This window comes from Neophocaena asiaeorientalis, unplaced genomic scaffold, assembly GCF_003031525.2.
Source record: "Neophocaena asiaeorientalis asiaeorientalis breed wild unplaced genomic scaffold, Neophocaena_asiaeorientalis_V1.1 scaffold82, whole genome shotgun sequence".
In the NCBI taxonomy this organism is placed as follows: Eukaryota; Metazoa; Chordata; class Mammalia; order Artiodactyla; family Phocoenidae; genus Neophocaena; species Neophocaena asiaeorientalis.
This window is the reverse complement of record NW_020173068.1, coordinates 6,783,872-6,805,324: the sequence shown is the minus strand read 5'-3', so window position 1 is coordinate 6,805,324 and position 21,453 is coordinate 6,783,872. Positions and strand designations below refer to the sequence as shown.

The window sequence follows — 21,453 nt, the reverse complement described above, 5'->3', positions numbered from 1 at the left end:
AAGAAAGTAACTTTAGAAATATAGTGAGAAAGTCATTAAAGGAATTACAGTGTTATACTAGAAAATATTTACTTAATGCAAAAGAAAGTGTTAAAGGAAAACTAAAGGGGGCTTCCCTGGTCGCACAGTGGTTGAGAGTCCACCTGCCGATGCAGGGGACGCAGGTTTGTGCCCCGGTCCGGGAGGATCCCACATGCCACAGAGTGGCTGGGCCCGTGAGCCATGGCCGCTGAGCCTGTGCATCTGGAGCCTGTGCTCCGCAACGGGAGAGGCCACAACAGGGAGAGGCCTGCGTACTGCAAAAAAAAAACCTAGAGGAATTTTAAAAAGTGAGCTATATAGAAGACAAAAAGTAAAAGGCAGAAGTAAATCCAACTTTGTCAGTAATAACATTAAATGTGAATGGATTAAATAATTCATTCAAAAAACAGATTGTCATGTTGGATTTTTTAAAAAAGATCCAATTATATACAGCCTACGGGATACACGTTTTCTATTCAAAGGTAGAAATAGGTTGAAAGTAAATGACAGAAGAAGATGTATCATGCAAAGGACAACCATGAGAAAACTGTAGTGGCTGTACTAAGAGTGACTTTAAAACAAAAATGTTATCAGAGATTTAAAAAATAGATTTTATAATAATATAAAAGGGTGAATCTATCAAGATATAACAGCATGTGTATCTAACAACAGAGCCAGAAATAAGTAAATGAAGCAAAACCAACAGATTCAAAGAGAGAAATAGGCAGTTCAACACATAATAGTTGGAGACTTTAATAACCCATTTTCAATAGTGGACAACTATATAGAGGATCAGCAAGGAAATAGAAGACTTGAGCCACACTGTAAGCCAACTAGACTAAACTGATATATATATAGAACACTGCACCCAACAACTGTAGAGAACATATTCTTCTCAAGTACACATGGAATGTTCTCCAGGATGGACCATATGCTAGGCCTTAAAAAAAAAAGAACAACTCAGGAAAGTTAAAAGGATTAAAATTGTACAAAGTAAGTACTCCAATCGCAAGGGAGAGATATTAGAAATTAATAGCGAAAGAAATTTGGGAAATTCACAAATGTATGGAAATTAAGCAGTAAATAACTGATGGTTCAAAGATAAAATCACAAAGGAAACTAGAAGATATTTTGAGATGAATGAAAATGAAAGCACAACATACCAAACTTATGGAATGCAGCTAAAGGATGCTTATAAATTTATAGCTGTAAATGCCTACGTTTAAAAAGAGCTCAAAAAATAACCTAACTTTCCACCTTAAATCATTGAAAAAAGAAGAGCAAACTATATTCCCAAAGCAAACAGAAGAAATAATAGGATTGGACTGGAAATTAATGAAATAGAGAATAAAAAAACAATAGAGAAAATCCACAAAACCAAAAGTGGTGCTTTGAAAAGGTCAACGAAATTGACAAACCTTTAGCTACACTGACCAAGCAAAAAAGGGACAAGTTCAAATTACTAAAATCAGGAATGAAAGAGGGTATATTATAACCAACCTTACAAAGATGTTTAAAAAGGACTCTAAGAGAATACTATAAACAACTGTATGCCAATAAACTAGATAACCTAGATGAAATGGAAGAATTATAAGAAAGATGCAAACTCCTGCAACTGACTCAAGAAGAAATAGAAAATCTGAACAGACCTATAACAAGAGATTGCATTAGTGATGAAAAACTACCCCAAAGACAAGCCCTGGCCCAAAAGGTTTCACTGGTTAACTCTACCAACCAGAAGTAACACCAGTACATCACAGACTCTTCCATAAAATAGAAGAGGAAAGAACTTTGCTTAACTCATTCTGTGAAGCCATATTACCCTGATACCAAAACGAGACCAAAAGAAAAAAAGACATCACAAGGAAATTACAGACTAATGTGTTTTACAAGTGTAGATGCAAAACCACTCAACAAAATACTAGCAAACAAAATACAGCAGCAAAAACGGATTATATACCTGATCAAGTGTATATACATAATTAAGTGGGATTTATGCAAGGTTGGCTCAGTATATGAAAATCAATTTAATATAGCATATCAATAGAACAAAGGACAAAAACTACATGATTATTTCAATAGATGCAAAAAAAGCATTTGGCAAACTCCATCTTCATGATAAAAACATTCAAACTCGGAATAGAAGGGAATTCCTCAGCCTGTTAAAAAGCATCTACAGAAAACCCACAACCAACATTATACTTAACAGCTGAAGACTGAAAAGCTTTTCCCTCACTAAGATCAGAACAAGACAGATATCTGCTCTTACCACTTGTATTCAACATTGTACTGGAGGTTCTGGCTAGGTGGTTAGGCAAGAAAAAGAAATAAAAGGCATCCACATTAGGAAGAAGTAAAACTATCTCTAGTCACAGATGATGTGATCTTTTATATAGAAAAACCTTAGGATCCACTGAAACACCGCTAAACCAATAAACAATTTCAATCAACACAGTTTCAGGATGGAAGATCAGTATACAAAAATCTCTTGTATTTCTATACAGTAGTAATGAACAGACCAAAAATGAAATTAAAACAATTTCATTTAAAGGAACATCAAAAAATAAAATATTTAGTGATAAATTTAGCAAAGAAATATAAAACTTATACTCTGAATTCAAAGTGCAAAACATCACTGTTACTGAAAGAAAGAAAACCTAAATGAATGTAAAGACAGCTTATGTTCATGAATCAGAAGAGTCAGTATTGTTAAAGTAGCAGTATTTCACACCTTGATCTACAGATCTATCTACAGATTCAGCATGGTCCCTATCACAATCCCCTCTGGCTCTTTTGCAGAAATGGACTAGCTGGTCCTAAAATTCATTCGGAAATGCAAGGGGCCCAAAATAGCCAGGACAATCTTGAAGAAGAAGAACAAACATGGAGGACTTACATTTCCTAATTTTTCAACTTAGTACAAAGCTGTAGTAATCAAGACAGTGTGCTACTGGCATAAAGAGAGACATATACAATGAAATAGAATTGAGAGTTCAGAAATAAACGCTCACTTATGTGGTCGGTTGATTTTCAGCAAGAGTGCCAAGACCATTCAGTTGGGGAAACAATAGTCTTTTCAACAAATGGTACTGGGACCATTAGCTGTACACATGCAAAAGAATGAAGTGGACCCCCCTACCTCACATATATAAAAATGAACTCAAAAGGATCAAAGACCTAAATGTAAGAGCTAATCCTATAAAACGCTTAGAAGAAAACAGGGATAAATATTTATGACTTTGGATTTGGTGGTGGTTTCTTAGATGACACTAAAGCACAGGCAGCCAAATGAAAAATAGGTAAATTGGACTTCATTAAAATTAAAACCTTTTGTGCTTCAAAAAACACCATCAAGAAAGTGAAAAGCCGGAATGAGAGAACATTTTTGGAGGGTGGAGAACATTTTTGCCAACCATATATCTAATAAGGTACTTGTATCTAGAAGATATAAAGAACTCCTACAGCTCCATAATGAAAAGACAACCCATTTCAAATTATGGGCAAAAGATCTGAATAGACTTTCTCCAAAGAAGATATAAGAAAGCCAGCAAGCACATGAAAACATGCTCAGCATCATTAGCCATCAGGGAAATGCAAATCCAACCCACAATCAGATACCACTCCACACCCACTAGGATGATTATCATCAAAAAGACACGTAACATGGGGCTTCCCTGGTGGCACAGTGGTTAAGAATCCGCCTGCCAATGTAGGGGAAAAGGGTTCGAGCCCTGGCCTGGGAAGATCCCACATGCCGCAGAACAACTAAGCCCATCCGCCACAACTACTGAGCCTGCGCTCTAGAGCCCGTGAGCCACAACTACTGAGCCCACGCACCGCAACTACTGTAGCCCACGTGCCTAGAGCCCGTGCCCCGCAACGAGAGGCCACTGCAATGAGAAGTCTGCGCACCGCAACCAAGAGTAGCCCTGCTCGCCGCAACTAGAGGAAACCCACGTGCAGCAACAAAGACCCAATGCAGCGAAAGATTAATTAATTAATTAATTAATTTTAAAAAAGAGACAGATAACAGGTGTCGGCAAGGAGATGGAGAAATCAGAACCCTCATTCCCTGTTGGTGGGCATGCAAAATGGTGCAGCCACTGTGGAAAACAGTCTGTCAGGTACTCAAAAGGTTAAACATAGTTTCCTTATGACCTAGAAATTCCACTTGTAGGTATATACCCAAGAGAAATGAAAACATATGTTTACGCAAAAACTTAGACACGAATGTTCATGAGAGAAGATTTACTATAGCCAAAATATGGAAACAACTCAAATGTTCATCAGCGGATGAATGGATAACAATGTGGTATATTGTATGTAATAGAATGTTATACAGTAGCTTAAAAAAAATGAAATACTGTTACGTACTGCAACCTGAATGAACCTTGAAACCGTTGTGCTAGAAACAAAAAAACACAAGTTATATGATTCTATTTATATAAAATGTCCTGAATAGGCAGTTCCATAGAGACAGAAAGTAGTCTAGTGGATGCCTGGGGCTGTAGGGGCTTGGCGGGAAATGGGGATTGACTGCTAATGTGAACAGGATTTCTTTTAGGGGTGATACAAATGCTCTAATATTGATTGTGGAGATGGCTGCACAATTCTGTGAATACATTAAAGGCCAATAAATTGTACGTTTGAAAGGGGTGAATTGTATGGCATGTGAATCATAGCTCAGAGCTGTTTTGTTTTTTTTTTTAAGTGAGTGTACCCCAGGGTACAGTACATATATATGGAGGGTGGTACCCACTTTAATCAGTATTGTGGAGCTGAAGAGATTTGGAGGGAAGCACAGGCCTCTTAAACTAGTTTTTCCATCCTCATCCTTGGGAATCACGTTGTTACTAAGCTCTGGCCATTGCTTTCAGGACTGTGATTCGTGAAAATATTTATCCCAGAGAGTTTCTTGTCAGGCCTTTGCAAACCAGGCACCAAAAGTTGGCAGTGACTCGGCAGAGTCCAGGCTGCCTGCATCTCTCTTTCTCCACAGATGTTCATTACTGAGGAGGGCTCATGCGCCATCCGCCGCCCCTGCTCCTTCCACAGACGTCCTCTCCCGCAGTCCCCCCCAGACCCCCAAGCTAGGTGATGAGGACGCTGAGGCGCTGGAGGCTACATGGCAGGTGTGCAGCAGAGGCGCGATTCTGCGTGATAGCCCTTCAGATTCTCTTTACAAATCAGTTGACTCTTAAAGTGTTCTGGGAGCGGGGCCAAGGAGTCCCAAGACATAAATTGAGTAATTATGGTTTTCCTCCCAACATGCAAGAAAAGATATGTGAATAGATAGAATTTTCTCAATTAGATTTTTTCCAGTAAATTTTCCTTAGTCTTTGCTGGCTGTCACTTTCATTGCCATTAAGAGCTTGCAGATTAAAAGGAAGAAAACATATAGCAAGCAAGCATTAGCAAAAACTCAGAGTTCGTTTTCTACTTCTGTTTAACACATACTTGTATGTTGGGTACATGTGCCCTGCATTTTTTAAGCACTTTCAACATATTAAATCATTTAATCTTTGCAACGTTGGTAAGAGATAGGTACTGTTGCCATTATTTCTGTTTTACAGATGAGGATGGATACTGAAGCATAGACACATCAACAGACTTCCCCAAAGCCACCCAGCAGTCTGGCTCCGAGTCCTTAACCACTGTGCTGCACTGCCTCTCTGTCATGCTTCGTTCAGCAGCTGGTCGTCTTTCAGCTTTTATATTAGTGATGTAACATGGCTGGAAAAAATAGTTCTAAGTCTGTAGGGTGGAGTAAGTTAGGTTTTTAGGTCATGATATCACCGTACAGAAATCATAACTGCATGTGCCTCACCCGAATATATCTCATGACCACTGCTCTGTACCACATAGACTTTCTGGCCTTTTCAAAAGGCCTCTAGGGCAACAGTTCCAATAGGAACTTAAAAGGACCTTAGTAGTTACTGATTCATCCTTTCACCTTAAAGATGAGGAAAACTAAGGGGAAGTAAATCCTAAGGTCTCCTGACTCTGACCTTTTAAAATAATAGGGACCTAAGAGTGAGGCTTCCCAAGAATCAGGTGCTGGGCTTTCTTGTGTCCTCCTTCACTCCTCACAGGAACTCTAGCCGATCGCTGCAGCACTACTTTTCTTCCCGTTTACAGAGCACTTGAAAGCCTGACGAGGAGGTGACTTGCTCAGGGTCACACAGCCAGCAAGTTGTCGTTCCACAGCCCGCCCTCAGTCTTCATCCCTTTGCTCTGCCCCATTCCCGAGAGTACCCTCCACTGCGGCCTGCGTGACCCACTGAGACTTTTTTTGTTAACTGGGTAGTAGAGGAAATGAGATGGTTTACCTATGGCCCAAAACCCAATGCCTGACACATATTGTGTCCATGAATATTATGTAGCTTTTGCTGTTGTCGCTAATAATGAAATTGGGTAAAATGAAAACCTGCTAGTAGATAATATGTTCATCTGTATCACTAGTATCGATTGTGATGCCTCGTCTGCCTTAGGAAACTTTCCATGGCTGTTTGAAAAACAGGAGGGAAAAAAATCTTCAAAAAGCATCCATTTTAGTCCTTCAGCAGTGCCCCCTTGTGGCATCTAAGCAGAGGGACCAAGTACTCAAGAGTCCTTTGTGACCTGAAGAGACTTTGACACAGTTTGCTGCTGGACATGTGTCTGGGCACTTTCTCGGGGTGGGCGTGGTGGGTCTGGCGGTGGCAGGAGAAGGGATTTGGGGGCAGGGCATGGATCAGATTACTGGGTTGGCTGTGTCAGAGTATTTTTGCTGGGTGTTAAAAGCTGATGGGATACAATTGCAGAGTCCATGTTCCTAAGTTTCTAAGCTTCCCTGAACCCGGTGGCCTGGAGAGAGTTTTGTGGCTTTCAAAGTCTGTCACGGACTCAGGGCCCAGTCTGATGGCTCTGTTAACCTCAGGTCTGTTCAGAGCAGGTTTGAGGGGCAGAAACATGTTTCCTCACAAGCAGTGATTGAACCCTCTCTCCTGGTGGCTGTCTCAGCCTCCATTGTGCTCCCTCCTCCAGGGGCTTCGGAGGAAAATGGCCTGCCTCACACTTCACCTAGGACCCAGCTGCCTCAGTCAATGAAGATCATGCATGAGATCATGTACAAACTGGAAGTGCTCTATGTCCTCTGCGTGTTGCTGATGGGGCGCCAGCGAAACCAGGTGGGCCCTTCCGCCACGTCTCAGAGCAGGAGGAGCCGCGGGCAGACACTTCCCAGGCACCTGTTAGGCCGCCCCTCACAATGCCTCTGTCTCTGGCCAGCAAAGCGAGGGGTTGGCTCCCTTGTCCCTGTTTTACACGTCAGGAAACCAGTCTGATTCCGGGGCTCATAGTCTTTCCACTGTACCTTGCTGTGGGCATCATTTCTAGACAGAGCATTGGTGCCCCGGGCAGGAGTGGGCGGCTTAGCCATGTTCTCTGACCTTGTTGATGTGCAGAGTAAAGGGTGGGTGTCTGCCCTGTAGATGCACTGGGGGAGTTGCCAGGCTGATGGGGGCTTGGGGTGGTGGGTTGGAACTGTGTCAAGTTACGAAAACTAGGCAACTGCGGGGGTCCAGTCATGCTGAGGTTCCTTGAACCTTGAAGCAGTTCCAGGAGGGAGGAGGGGGAGGGCTCTAGAAGTATGCAGCACTCCTCAAGATGCATAAGTGGCCCACTGGTGCTCCCTACGCATTCTCCTAGGGGTGAAACGAGGCCTGGGGGGAGGGGTGGGCTAAGGGAAGCGGGAGCTGGGAGCTCAGCAGTCCTTGAGCACCTTTTTGAGTTAGGGACTGTACTCTCACACAGCTCTCTGTGAGGTGGGTGCAGTTATCACAAGTTTACAAGTGAGGAGCAATTTTAGAGAGGGCAGCAGGGAAAAGACTGGCTGAAAGATGACATCTGGCCCGGCAGCATCCTGAAGAAAGCGAGGAAGCCAGGACTGCTAACCCTCAAGACAGCCTGCCAGGTAGAGGGAGCAGGCCCAGATGGGAAGTGGGTGCGAGCCTGCCTGGTGGGTTGGTGGAACAGGGAAGCTGGGGGATGGACAGGAACCAGCAGCGAGGAGAGGTTGGGTGAGGGGTCGCGCGGGGGCCAGGTCGCATTGGGCTTTCATAGGCCATTTAAGGGCTCTTGTGTTTATACTCTGAGTGAAATGGGAAGCCATCCTCTGGCTGCTGTGTGAAAGAGCTCACAGTAGCTAGGACCAGCATGTTTGTGGCAGGAGTGGTGAGAGGTGCTTGCGTTCTGGATCTATTTTGAAGGTAGAACAGGTAAGATTTGCTGATAGGTTAGATGTGGACATAAGTGGAGAGAGGAGTTAAAGGTAACTTCCTTACCTCTTTCCAAGCAGGTGAGAGGAATGGTTTGCCATTTATTGACATGGTTAAGACTGGTGGGTAAGGATTGGAGGGGCAGACGTCTGAAGGGAGGATGGGGAGGAGTTCAGTTTGAACAAGTTAGGTTTAGGTGTCTGTTAGAATTGGCACTTGGCTTACCTGCACCTGGAGTTAGGGGAGAGGAGAGGCCTGGAGGTATAACTTTGGGCGTCGTCACCCTGTGGTTGGCATTTAAAACCAGGACGCTGGATGAGATCCTGCCCTGATGTCCACAGCACTGGGGCTCCTTCCTGTAATATGGAATATATTTCTTATAAAAGATATTAGTCACGATATCTTACCTGTGTTGAGTGCTTTTTCTTTTTTGAGGCACTTTCATAGTCATTCATATTTGAATTTGAGGTTATTTGGTAAGTTATACAGCAGGTGGTGACCTCTACCCCACTTGATGCTTGTGAAAACAAAGATACAAAAAAGGGCCCTGCTCTCAGTCATCTCAAGCATCGTGAGAGCCAGGATTTAAGCTCTGCTGCCCTGGCTCTTCTTTCTATCCCCTCACCATGGCAGTTCCCTGCTCTCTGAGCCTTCCTGTTACCAAGTTCCTATGAATCATTGTGGTCTTCAGTTAAACTGTGATAACAGCCGCCGCTTCCTTGGGAGGGACCATCAGCTGGCCTCAGAACCCTGCCTTCCTGAGAACCAGTATTGTGCTGGTGTGCCCTCATTTGCACAGTCAGCATTAACTGAGTTCCTACTGTGTGCCAGGCACTGTGGGAACATGGATTCACAGACCCCGCCTAGACCAGGACAGCAGGGGACAGTCCCCCGGCCAGCTTCCCCAGAAGCTCCTCCTTGGAGTGGCCTTATTATTATGCACTCGGGCCAGGTTCTCTGACCAGTCTTGGCTAAGTTGAAATCACTAGACTGGAAATGCTCACCAAGTGTCATAAGTTCCACCCCCCTGGTGCTAATGAAAAGAATCAATACAACAGTCATTTTTTCCGGCGCTTCCTGTAAGTCAGGCCCTGAGCTTCCCTCCTGTTACCTCATTCAGCCCTTTCAACAGCTTCATCAGCCCTCATTTTCCATCAAGGGACTCAGGCTTAAAGAAGAATGTTGCCCAGAGTCACAGCACTGTCAAGTTCTGGTCTCCCAAGATAGACACCAGCCTGTGGTGGACGGGGAAGGGACAGGCTTTCAGATCAGAACACCTGAGTTAGGGTGACATTTCCACCCCTGTCTTGGCCACATCAGTCCTGCTAAACTTGCCTTTCCTCTGTAAAATGGGAATTAGTAAGTACTGGGGCTGTGCTCTGGACTAGACATATGTTTTCTGACTTTATCCTTAAAACAGCCCTGAAAAGTAGTAATAGTTTTGTTTTATGTTATGTAAAAAATTATTTTAATAGGTCAGTAATTCACATAGTTCTGTATTAAAAGGTGTAAATGAGCATAAGTGAGGCCTTTCTCCCCTCTGATCCTGAACATTCAGGGTTCTCCCATGAAGCATCTAATTTTACCAGTTATTAGTGTCTCCTTCTAGAGAGTTTAAAAGTGTGTTTGTGCGTAGTGGGAGTGGTGGTGAGGGTAGAGTAAGTGTGGCTGTTTTCTTTAAACCTCAGCAATGCTTTCTTCGTCCTGAAGCCTCATGGTACCTACCTGCCCAGGCTTTGATAGGCCTTCACAGCACATTTGTCTTAATGCTTTTGCCTTCCTGCCCCATCCAGGTTCACAGAATGATCGCGGAGTTCAAGCTGATCCCTGGGCTGAACAATTTGTTTGACAAACTGATTTGGAGGAAGCATTCAGCATCTGCCCTTGTCCTCCACGGTCACAACCAGAACTGTGACTGTAGCCCGGTGAGCAGGGACCCTGGTGACAGATGGGCTTTGCTTGCCAGAAGTAGTTTTTTCAAGAACTGCTGTTGGCCCTTTGAGATTTCATTCTTTGAGAGTAGAGCAGAAACTGAAAGTCATAGCCTGTGTAACCCCATAATTGGAAGCCACCTTGGGGAAGGATCTAACCCCCACCCTTCACCTATCCAGAAATCCCTTTTGAGGCCCTCCAGCCAGCCTTCCCTTGTTCACCTCTGGGCAGGGCACTCACTTTCCTCCAGACAGGGCTACCCTCTCTGCTACGGAACAGCAAGTTTTTCCTCATTCTGTTCTCTATCCCATTGTAATTTACATCCACTGATAGTAGGTTTGCCTTCCAGAACCACGCCAGTGGTCTGCCTCCAAAAAGGGCTTTAGGAGGTTTTCTCTTTTTTAAGGGTCAAGGGCTCACCTTTGCTTGGTCTTTCTCACGGTGCCCTAGAGAGCACTGAACTGGGAGTCAGGAGCCCTGTTGTGCCACTCAGCCTTTTGGGAGAGCTTGAACAAGTCACTGAATCTCTGAGCCTCTGTTTCTTGCAAAAGAAGGATCATCGGCTATCAGCATGAGGGGGAAAGTGCCACACGGCCACCAGGCCCAGTGACACGGTCCTCCCTGGTCTCTAAGCTGCATTCTGGGGACTTTCCTCAGTGCCGTATCTTCCAGTTTACTGTTTTTCTCCTTGGCTTTGTCAGATTTACCTTTCAGCACATCCATTTAAGTTAATTTCAAGTGAATATATTCTGCATTTCTAGACATTTTGTCTGGATCTTTGTCAAAAGCTATGTGGTCTTTTATTCATTATGTTAATATTTTGTTCTTCTGTTGCATTTTCTGTCTTTAATTTTACCTCTTTAATTATTCATAACATACTTTTTTATGGTATTTTTTGGATTGCTTATGGGGAGCTACTTGTGTCTGAGTCTTCAGACTCACCTCGGGGTGGAGTGTTGCCTTGTGTTCTGTACTGTTTGTAGGTCACCTTCGGGGGAGGGGGAGCTTGTTTTCCCTGTGAGTACCTGTGTAGCCTGGGCCCTGGAAATAGTCCTATAGAACATTTGGCTTTGTCTACCAGGTACTTCGGGGGCACAGCATCCCAGGGCAAGGTTTCATTTGAGTGTCTGCCCTCCCACTCTGGTAGTATGAGCCCAGGGTCCTCCTGGGGACCTGGGGGCTCCCCTCCACCACCAGCAGCACCCTGGCAGAGACAGGCTTCTTTGCCAGCTCCCTGGGCTGGTAGGTGGGGTTTTTCTAACCCTTTTTTCACCAAATGTTTACATTCTGCAGGCTTTCCAAGGGGCCAAGGTTCTGTCTGGTCCCTGCAGAGCATTGAAACCCAAGCCCTGGCCCGAATAAGTCTCATTTCCACTTCTCCACCCACCCGGAGTTGCCAGCCATCAGCTCTTCTGCTCACTGCTCTGAACTCGGTCCTTTTATTTCTGATTCTAGTGGAATTTCCTATGAACTTAGCCTCACATTTAAAATAATTTCAGTTATTTTTTTAAGACTTTTTTTAAAAAATTTATTTTATTTTTGGCTGCATTGGGTCTTCATTGCTGACCGTGGGCCTTTCTCTAGTTGCGGCAAGCAGAGGCCTGTGGTGCGCGGGCCTCTCACTGCGGTGACCTCCCCCGTTGTGGAGCACAGGCTCTAGGTGCACGGGCTTCAGCAGTTGCGGCTCACAGGCTCTAGAGCACAGGCTCAGTAGCTGTGGTGCATGGGCCCAGTTGCCTCACAGCTTGTGAGATCATCCCGGACCAGGGCTCGAACCCACGTCCCCTGCATTGTCAGGTGGATTCCCAACCACTGTGCCACCGGAGAAGCCCAATTTCAGTTATTTTTTATCCAGTATGTTGGGGTGTTTTTAACAGGAAGGGTCTACATTAGCTTAATCTCCTGTTGGCCAGATGTGGACAAAGGGTTTTCTGACTAAAGAGAAGTCCTCACTGTGCACGAGGACAGGGGCTCAGAGAAGCAGAGTGACATCCAGGCTGTCACCAGAGCCTTTTGTTTTCTTTTGGAACATTGTGACTGTGGTTTTAACATCGAGGATGCACATGTATTTTAGGACATCACCTTGAAGATTCAGTTTTTGAGGCTCCTCCAGAGTTTCAGCGACCACCATGAGTAAGTACGAGCCATCCCTGGGAGGAGAGTTGTTTCGTTGTCTTTTCTTTTCCCTTTGTCTAATCGCTAACCTCAGCTCAGGAGGACCTGGGCGCCGTTCTCACCTCAGGGCAACTGCATGGGGCTGCACTTCCATGATCAGGGCTGCCATTTGTGCAGCCCATCCTTTATGCCAGGCCCTACACTGAGTTTCCCCTTGCCCCACAGCCACCTTGGAAGTGAGTGCGGAAGTTGCTGACCCCTTATTACCCTTGGGGTCAATACAGCTCTCAGCCGTCTGTCCCTCTGAGCCAGGAGCTTGGCTATTTGCAGGGGCCAGCAGGAACCTCAGATGGCCAAAGTGGGCCGAGTATTGGCATGTTGAGCAGATGGAATATTCTTCACCTGTACAAGGAGATGTACTCTCCCCTGTTTTCCTTGAAACACACTCTGCCCTCTTATTTATACTGTCCAGTGTTTGGTGGAGGATGTATTGGAGAATGATTCTCTGCTATAAGGAAAGTGCAGGGGAGGGGTAAATGGCAGCTGACCTTGGCGTTGGTGAGACCTTGGTGAGCTGGAACACACAGGCAGCCACTGCTCAGCTCTTAGCAGCTGTTGGTGTACAGGAAACAAGGCCCAGTGTTGCATAGCTTCTGAGTTTTTCCCCCAAGGAAAGCCAGAAATTAAGCTTTATGTGAAAAGTCCTGATTTTTAAGTGCTGGTTTATATTCGTTTCAAATATTGTATAAGCTGACAGGACGTGCCTGGGGACACATGTGACCTCAGGGGCCTTCACTTTGCAGCTTTTGTCTGGATCATGTTGATCATCCTCTCTGAGAGGTTCTCTGTCTGAAGGCCTCAAGCTCCAGCAAGTATGTCAGCCCTGAAAAACGGCACCAATATGTTCTGAATGTGTCCTTTTTTTCCTGAAGAATTGAGCCCCTAGCTTTCATCAGATTCTTAAATCTGATGGGTCATGTTCTCAGGCTTGGATTTTATATATTCTAAAGCAGTGCGAAAATGTGGGAGCATTTTTCATGGGAGTGACATGATCACATTCCAGTTATCTGAAGATTATTCTGGGTGCTGTGTGTGGGATTGACTCCTGTGGGGAGACCATTTCGGAAGCTGGTTCTGTCCACATCACTTGGGTGACGAGAGGCCTGGATATGAAAGGGAAAGGAGGGAGGGAGTGTCACAGCCGACTCAGGCCTCCTGGTGGGAATGCTGGAACAGGGCCAGTCTTGAGTAAAATGATGAGTTTGATTTGGACATCACTGAGTTGGAAGTGCCTTTGAGAAATTAAATAGAAATGTTCAGTGGCAAAAGAAAGGCCTAGAGATGCTAAGGAAAGGGGCCTCATTAGTGGACGTGGCAGGCAGAGGGTGGGCGTTGGGGCCAGGGAGACTCCCACAGCCTGAGAGCAGCGGGCTGTGTGCCCTGCCACAGAATGCTGGCTCGGGGTAAGTGGCGTTGGGGGCGGGCACCCCGGGGCTTCTCGGATTCCCTCCACAGGAAATGGGCAGGGGGCTAGCCCAGTGTTGATGCGGCAGCCACAGTTCCTGTCCTTTACCACCTCCAACACATTTATTTCAGGAACAAGTATCTACTGCTCAACAACCAAGAGCTGAATGAACTCAGCGCCATCTCTCTCAAGGCCAACATCCCCGAGGTGGAAGCCGTCCTCAACACTGACAGGTGAGCATGGCTGGGGTGCATCTGTGGCCCACAGCCCACCCTGGTTTCCTGCGTGTCGCAGGGCTCCCAGATGGGATGGGTGCACACAGGTGTGTGTACTTGTCCTTTCTCACTCACGTGTAGCTACAGTGTCTTGAGGGCTCCTCTGTGCCAGGCACTGTCCTCCCGTCACCTGCATTATCTCATTGGAGCCCCACAGCAGCCCTTGGAGGGAAGTGCCATTGTCACCTCCACTTTACAGAGTGGGGAGCAGGGGCTCAGGTCACCTCCCACAGGTCATATATACTCTGCTCTCTCCCTTGTCACTCAGCTTCATTGACATGCTCCTTTCCTGCCCTCTGCCAAGTCCCATTAGCTGGGTTATACTTGCCTCACTTTCTAGAGCGGAGCAGGGAAGTCACAGGCTCACAGGGGTCAGGGGAGGGAGGGGGGACTGTATCCAGCAACAGGAGTTGTAATTCTCCAGCCTTTTTTGTTTGTTTGTTTGTTTTTACTTTTAAAGTAGCAGAAATCTTTGTTCAAGTGAAAGTGAATATCGTCCCACCCTAACACCTGTAGTGGGTGAATAGTAGAGCTGCTCTATTTGAAGGGGAAGTTTAAGGACCTAGAGTCCCTGCCTGCTTGGCCCTCTCTCCCCGATAATGCAACCTGAGTCATTTCCTCACTTACTGTCTTTGCTTCCTAGACCAGGAAGCGGAGGCCCAGAGCCTCAGGTACTTGTCCAAGGCCAGCTGGAGCTGAACCTGGGGCCCAGGGTATTCCCTGCCTCACCCTGTTGGCACGGACTTTGCCCCATCTGCTAGACTCTGTCATGGTATTTCAAACCCACTTTTGTTGTAAGCAGCCCTCTCTCCAGCAGTTCTGAGCCCTGTGTGACTCTGGTTGTGTTTTTGGCCTCTGATCACTTGTCAGTGAGTTTGGGCAGGGAAAGCTGCCCTGAGATGTAGTGAGAATGCACTTGGCTATTCAGTTGTGAGACTGCAGGAGTCCTTAGGGTGCTCTGGACCCAGGTAGAGCAGGAGGACATCCTGTAGGTTTGGAAATGTCACCATGTTTTTTTACCCACCTACCCCAGCAGAGACACCCAACCACAGGGCCCCAAGACACAGTCCTTCGGCCAAGTGGAATTTGGCCCCTGTCAGCCTCTCAGATCTGCCCCCAATATGTCCCTGTCTATTTTATTTCAGGAGTTTGGTGTGTGATGGGAAGAGGGGCTTATTAACTCGTCTGCTGCAGGTCATGAAGAAGGAGCCAGCTGAGTCATCTTTCAGGTAGATCTGGGACACGCACCTGCCACTCCTGAAGGCCCAGGAGCCAAGTGTTTCTTAAGCTGTTAGAATGACCTTCTTTAGTCACCAGCTTCTACCCCGGACATCTGGTTACTGTCAGGGAGAGGGAGTTTGCCGTCTCCCTTGTGTTGACTCAGCACGTACTCACTAGCTCCTGCTGTGTGCCACCAGCGTGTTTCAAGAATTGACCAAGCATTCACCAAGCACCTGTTCTGTGCTGGTGCTGGACAGGTGGGGGAGAAATGGGAGTTACAGCCCCTGCCCACATGGAGTTGCCTGCATTGTGAGAAACAAGCATGAAAAGAAACCTGTGTGGGGGTTGCAGTGTGGAAAGGCTCGGAGCCAGGACCTGCCCCGGGAGCCGTGGGAGCAAAGGAAAGGCTGGTGGGGCGGGTGCGGACAGGGAGGGCACCTCAGTTCCTTAGACTCATCTAAGTTGAGTCTTAAAGGCTGCAGACAGCAGTAGCAGGTGAGGGATGCATTCCATCAGGGTGGGTGTGAGCTGTCAGTAGGCTCCATCCCCAAGGGTCCCCTGTCAGCTCAGCCTGCTTTGTCCTGACGTCCCCTTATGGATCCCAGCTCTGCCCTCGGGGGCCACTCAGTCAACATCAGCCACCTCTTCTCTAGGACAGCCCATCAGAAGTGAGCTCGGTGGTCTGTCCACACGTCTGTCGGGTTCCCTTATGCATTCCCGGCCCCTCGCTTCCATGTCCTCCTGTTCCTCTGAAGGGGCAGAGGCTAGAGTGTGTTTTCACACGTGATTCACAGGGCCAGCCCTTTGATCCTAGATGCTGCCTTCTCCAAGACACAGCTCCTTCCAGATGAACCACATGGAGGACTGTTCCCCCCTTGAGCCGTCAGATCCCTGATGATGGGGAGCCTTGATGTGTCCCCAATGCCTAGTGTGAGGCCCGATGCCTAGTAGATAGACGTTCAGTAAATGTCTGTTGGATAAATGAAAAGGCAGCAGACATCTCCCAGCCCCTTGGTGAATAGAACATGGGCCAGAAGAGGGCAGCCTTAGCCACCTGGGCCAGGGGTCAACATTTGGGTCGCAGGTTTTGGCAAGCCCGGGCTGTGGAGAGTTTCCTCCGAGGGACCACCTCCTATGCAGACCAGATGTTCCTGCTGAAGCGAGGCCTTCTGGAGGTAATGGCCCGGAGGAGCCAGGGTGTCGGGTGTCCCTCTCCCCAGCCCCATGTGTTGCTTTCCTGTCCTGAGACCTAGACAGCTGGCAGAGCAGACCAGATCTCTTTATTGTAAAATGCCAGTGCAGATCGCCCTGGTACTTCCCCATAGCTGTCAACTCTGGGTTCCCCATGGGTGCCTAACGGGTGACTGAGGGATCTGGGGGTGGCCATGGAGGATTACAGGAGTCTGTAAAGCTGCTCAGCAAGGCCTTTTGACCCTGAGGATATTTTGCTGCTGACTAAAAGTTCATTTCCCTTTCTTGAAAAATGGCCTCCAGAAAAAGCAAAATTTACGAAGGGAGGTAGGGCAAAATGTCCAAAGCTACAATTGGGTAAAAAAAAGGATACAAATAAGAAACTGACACATGCATTGTTATAAAAATCCATAAGGAAAAGAACTGATCCAAATTGGTATATACAACTTCAAGAAAATAAAAATGAAAAAGGAAACAGTTTAACTGTCATAGAAAACCTTCTCAAGGAGTTAATAAATTGCTTTATGTTCTTGATAAAAGTTCACTGACTTTAGTGTGAACTTCTTCTTTTATTAACATAAAGACAAACCATGGGGTCAAAATGTGTCTCGTGTTCTTAAACCCTGTGCTTCACTTGAATGGCTTCAGTGCTCGGGCAGTGGCCAGTGTTACCTCTGGAGACGGCCACCTCCCTACGAGCTGGAGAGCCTGGCCGTCTTGCAGACACTTTAGCTCGGACCTGGGCAAGCGAGAGAGGTGATGGCTACATAGCCCAACCTCCCCCCACACCCGACTTCCTGGTGAGGTGTGTCAGGCCCGGCCCTGCCCTGGGAGCCACCAGCGTCCTCAGATGAGAATCTAGACAGGGGAGCAGGTTCCATCAACCTGGATGCTTGCTCAAAGCTAATGCCACGTGGTCTGAGCTATGTGCCAGGGCTGGGGGAGGCCGGTGGTGGGCAGCTTAGGTGAGCACAGCCTGGGGGCAGCAGCCATATGTGCCTGTTGGTCCCCGGGATCAGCCGCCTTCCTGCCTTCACCCTGTCCTCTCCCACCCCCAGCACATCCTCTACTGCATTGTGGACAGTGAGTGCAAGTCGCGGGATGTGCTCCAGAGTTACTTTGACCTCCTGGGGGAGCTGATGAAGTTTAATGTTGATGCATTCAAGAGATTTAATAAATACATCAACACGGATGCAAAGGTAAGTCTACTCCATGGTTCCGTGTGGTTTGCCACATCATCCAGAAGCTATGTTGCAGCCCAGTCTTCAGGTGCTGGTTTTAAATTGGAGAGTCCTGGGGAGTCAGCGGGTAGTTGTCAACAAACATTCATTAGCCCTTGCTGTGTGCCGGGCACTGTGCTAGACCCTGGGTACACAGGGATGAAAGTCTCAGCCGCTTGTGGGCAGGTGGGCTTGGAAATGGGTCTGATGCAGTGTGCCGGGTGCCGTGATGAGCCCCAGAAGGGCAGGACTGGGCCCGGTGTGTTAGGCTCACAGGATGTGTGTGGCAGAAACCCAGCTCAGACAAGTTGAAGTAGAAATGACAGTAGACCCTTCAGTGCAGAAAACACTGGACATAGTGTCAGAAGATGAGTCGAGCTCTTTTGCTGGGGCTGCTTATTAGGTGGTAGGGCAGGGCACAGGTTTGTCTGAGCTTCAGCCTTCCTGTTGGAAACAGCTGGGCCAGGGTACGGGGATACCCCCTGCAGCCGTCTCCAGCCGAGAACCCCCCACCCCCGTCAGCCCAGCCTCCGCTCCAGTTCCAGGTGTTCCTGAAGCAGATCAACAGCTCGCTGGTGGACTCCAACATGCTGGTGCGCTGCGTCACTCTGTCGCTGGACCGATTCGAAAACCAGGTGGACATGAAAGGTAAGAAAAAGCCGTCATGCCAAGGTGAATCGGTCCAGTGTGGCTGCGATTGGTGTCAAACGCCCAGCCTCTAGCAAGGAGACAGAAATGTCTGGAAGTAGCTGCACCAAACACCCACGTGGTTGGGGTCAAGGCGGTGGCTCTCAGGGTGATTTTCTTGGCTTTACTTTTATCATCCATGCTTCCTCTGATGAGCATGTGTGACATCTTAATGGCAGGTGAAAAAAAAAAAACACTGTTTCCAGCAAAATGCAAAAAACAACACACACCCTTCCTCTCCTGGCCTGGACTTGCCTGGGATGAGAGGCCCCCAGGTGGTGAAGCCTGGGGAGGGCCTCTGGGAGAGGCGGTCCCCGAACGTGACCGAAGGCAAAGGTGGAAGCGGACTCCTGGCAGGGGCTCTAGTGAGAACGCAGGCTTTAGCCGGGGTGGCAGAGCAGCTGGAGATTTGTTCCTGCTGCAGCCAACACTTTCTGTAGTTGTTTTGACAGTGGGGGCTCCCAGCTTCAGAGTCAGAGCCCAAGGTGGGCTTGACTAGAAGCCTGGGTGTCAGTCCCCTGGGCCTGAGCCGCAGACCAGCTTCCACACCTGCTGCTCACACCTCTGCCTCTCTGTTCTTAGTCGCAGAGGTCCTGTCCGAGTGCCGCCTGCTTGCCTACATATCCCAGGTGCCCACACAGATGTCCTTCCTCTTCCGCCTCATCAATATCATCCACGTGCAGACGCTGACCCAGGTGAGAGGCTCTGCAGACCTGCCACAGGGAAAGGGAGATTGGAAGCAGTTACTCTCATCCCAGAGCCACCTTCACCCTAGAAGCGTTGGGTTGGCCAAAAAGTTCGTTTGGTTAATGAATACATTCAATAAAGTTCTTGGTGAAAATGAAAAATGTGTCTTTTTACTTAAAACTGAACAAACTTTTGGGCCAACCCAATACATCTCCTGAGACCCATCCCTTGGTTCCTGGGAAACCCTCCCAGCTATTCTGAGGACTTTTCTCCAATAAGGATCAGTGCCCCATTTTACAGAAGGGGCCTAGGGAGGGAGCAAGGCTCCAAGGTCACAGATGATTTGGGGCAGAGTCAGGATGGGCACTGAGCTCTGACTCCCAGTTCAGTGCTCTCCGAGCCCAGCCTCCTGTGCAGACTTTGGGGTTGGACCTGATGTTGACTCCCACCTCCTTCCACAGATAACTGTGCAGCTGACCCTTTTCCGAGCTTCACACCCCTCTTTTCTAAAATGGGGGTAATACTCAGAGGTTGTTCTTTCATTCCTTCATCTAACGTTTCCTGAGGCGAGACCCTGGGCTGGGGATGCACAGTGAACGAAACAGTCTGAGACACTTCAGGAAGCTGCCTGTCTAGTGCTGAGTGAAGCGGAGTGAGACACCTGCATCTGACGCGTGCACCCCGCCGCCCCAGGGCTCGAAGCTCCTGGGAAGAAGCGATGCCTGAGCTAATTCTGGAAGAAGAGTGGACTCTAACTAGACTGATGATACCGTTCCCACCGGAAACATCCCAGGGTGGGGATGGGGGCGTGGGGTGAGGGACCAGGAAGGCACTTGGGCCAGGATGCCAGCATCGTTCCTCTCCCCAGTCCTCTTGTCAGCTTTCTGCAGGGGCAGTGCAGTGCATGGCCCCTGGACTCCGCCAGGGACACCGTCCTCCCTGCCCAGTGGCACCCCCGCTCCACCGGGGCCCCTGGGGCTGCCGGCACGTGTGTGACCTGGATGGCCTGGTGCTTGCAGGAGAATGTCAGCTGCCTGAACACCAGCCTGGTGATCCTGATGCTGGCCCGACGGAAAGAGCGGCTGCCCCTGTACCTGCGGCTGCTGCAGCGGATGGAGCACAGCAAGAAGTACCCTGGCTTCCTGCTCAACAACTTCCACAACCTGCTGCGCTTCTGGCAGCAGCATTACCTACACAAGGACAAGGACAGCACCTGCCTGGAGAACGTGAGTGCCCCGCCCCTGAGGGGTGGCGGGCGGGCTGCGGGCACGCAGACCCAGGGCCCCTCGGAGGGGCATCTGGGGTCCCTGGTCCCCGCCTGGACCCTGTGGCAGGCAGCTCTTTGTCCCCTTACCAAGGCCCTCCCCACGGGGTGCTGGGCTCGACCCGGGTCCCCCAGGCGCCCGCCCAGCCCGTCTCTCTTTGCCCAGAGCTCCTGCATCAGCTTCTCATACTGGAAAGAGACAGTGTCCATCCTGTTGAACCCGGACCGCCAGTCACCCTCTGCCCTTGTCAGCTACATCGAGGAGCCCTACATGGACATAGACAGGGACTTCACCGAGGAGTGATCTTGGGCCAGGCCTTGGGAGGCTGCTGGGCCTGGGCCAGCGCGGGTGAGCGTGGGTACGTGTGCCTCACGCCCTGCCTTGTCCCGTCCTGTCCCCCACCCCGCGCCTCCCTGCTGCTCTCCGCCTGCCCCAGGTCTTCAGGTACAGGCTTGGTGGGAGGGAGCGTCTAGAAGCCCTTGGCCCCTGGGTCTGAGGGCCCCGGGTCAATGGGGAGCCTCAGTTCCCTCAAGATCTCCATGACGAGGACAGGGACACTGTGCCCACCCTTCCTTCAGAACCCTGGGGTCCCGGCCCACCCAGAGGTAAGGGGACTTTTAAAAATAGCTCTGTCTGAGCTCCTGCCCGGTCTCTTGGCTGTCAGTCCTGGGGTGGGGAGGGAGATAAGGGCACCCTCCCCCAATCTGTGAGCCAAGCTTGCCCTGGCCTTTGGACCCAGGCAAAGGCTTCTGAGCCCTTGGGCAGGGGTGGGGGACACCAGAGAACGCTACCTTCCCCCAAGCCTGCCCATCTGTCCCTCCCTTCCTCCCTCCCTTGTTTTCCTTTGGCTCCTCTGGTTCTGTTTGCTCATTGGCCGCTGTGTTCATGGGTTCCCCCAGAAGTGGGAGGGGCCTTCTCTTTCCATCCCTTGGAGCACAGGGAGGCTGTGCCCGGGCCCCCCCCCGCTCCAGGGCAGCATCTCCTGCCTGAGCCCACCCCGCGCAGGAGCCTGCCTGGGAGCATACCCTCGGCCCCTCCGTGTGTTGCCAATTTATTAACAACAAATAAACCAATTAAATGGAGACTATTAAAGAATTTATTTTAAATGACTGATGT

The 21,453-nt window shown here is 48.6% G+C and overlaps 1 protein-coding gene across 3 annotated transcripts in view; it reads left to right on the top strand.

Moving 5' to 3' along the window:
* The window catches only part of TRPC4AP (transient receptor potential cation channel subfamily C member 4 associated protein), a 78,019-nt gene extending 56,576 nt beyond the window's left edge, over window positions 1-21,443 (top strand). Inside the window, exons 9-19 of one of the 3 annotated variants that reach the window (XM_024742890.1) lie at window positions 7,048-7,190; window positions 10,073-10,204; window positions 12,286-12,344; window positions 13,923-14,024; window positions 15,212-15,295; window positions 16,372-16,462; window positions 17,537-17,677; window positions 18,238-18,346; window positions 18,968-19,080; window positions 20,092-20,298; window positions 20,503-21,443. In XM_024742890.1, the coding sequence (XP_024598658.1) occupies window positions 7,048-7,190; window positions 10,073-10,204; window positions 12,286-12,344; window positions 13,923-14,024; window positions 15,212-15,295; window positions 16,372-16,462; window positions 17,537-17,677; window positions 18,238-18,346; window positions 18,968-19,080; window positions 20,092-20,298; window positions 20,503-20,640 (1,319 nt within the window). In that variant the 3' untranslated portion in view covers window positions 20,641-21,443. The other 2 variants (XM_024742889.1, XM_024742891.1) reach the window with 2 other exon arrangements.
* The last annotated feature ends 10 nt before the right edge of the window (window positions 21,444-21,453 follow it).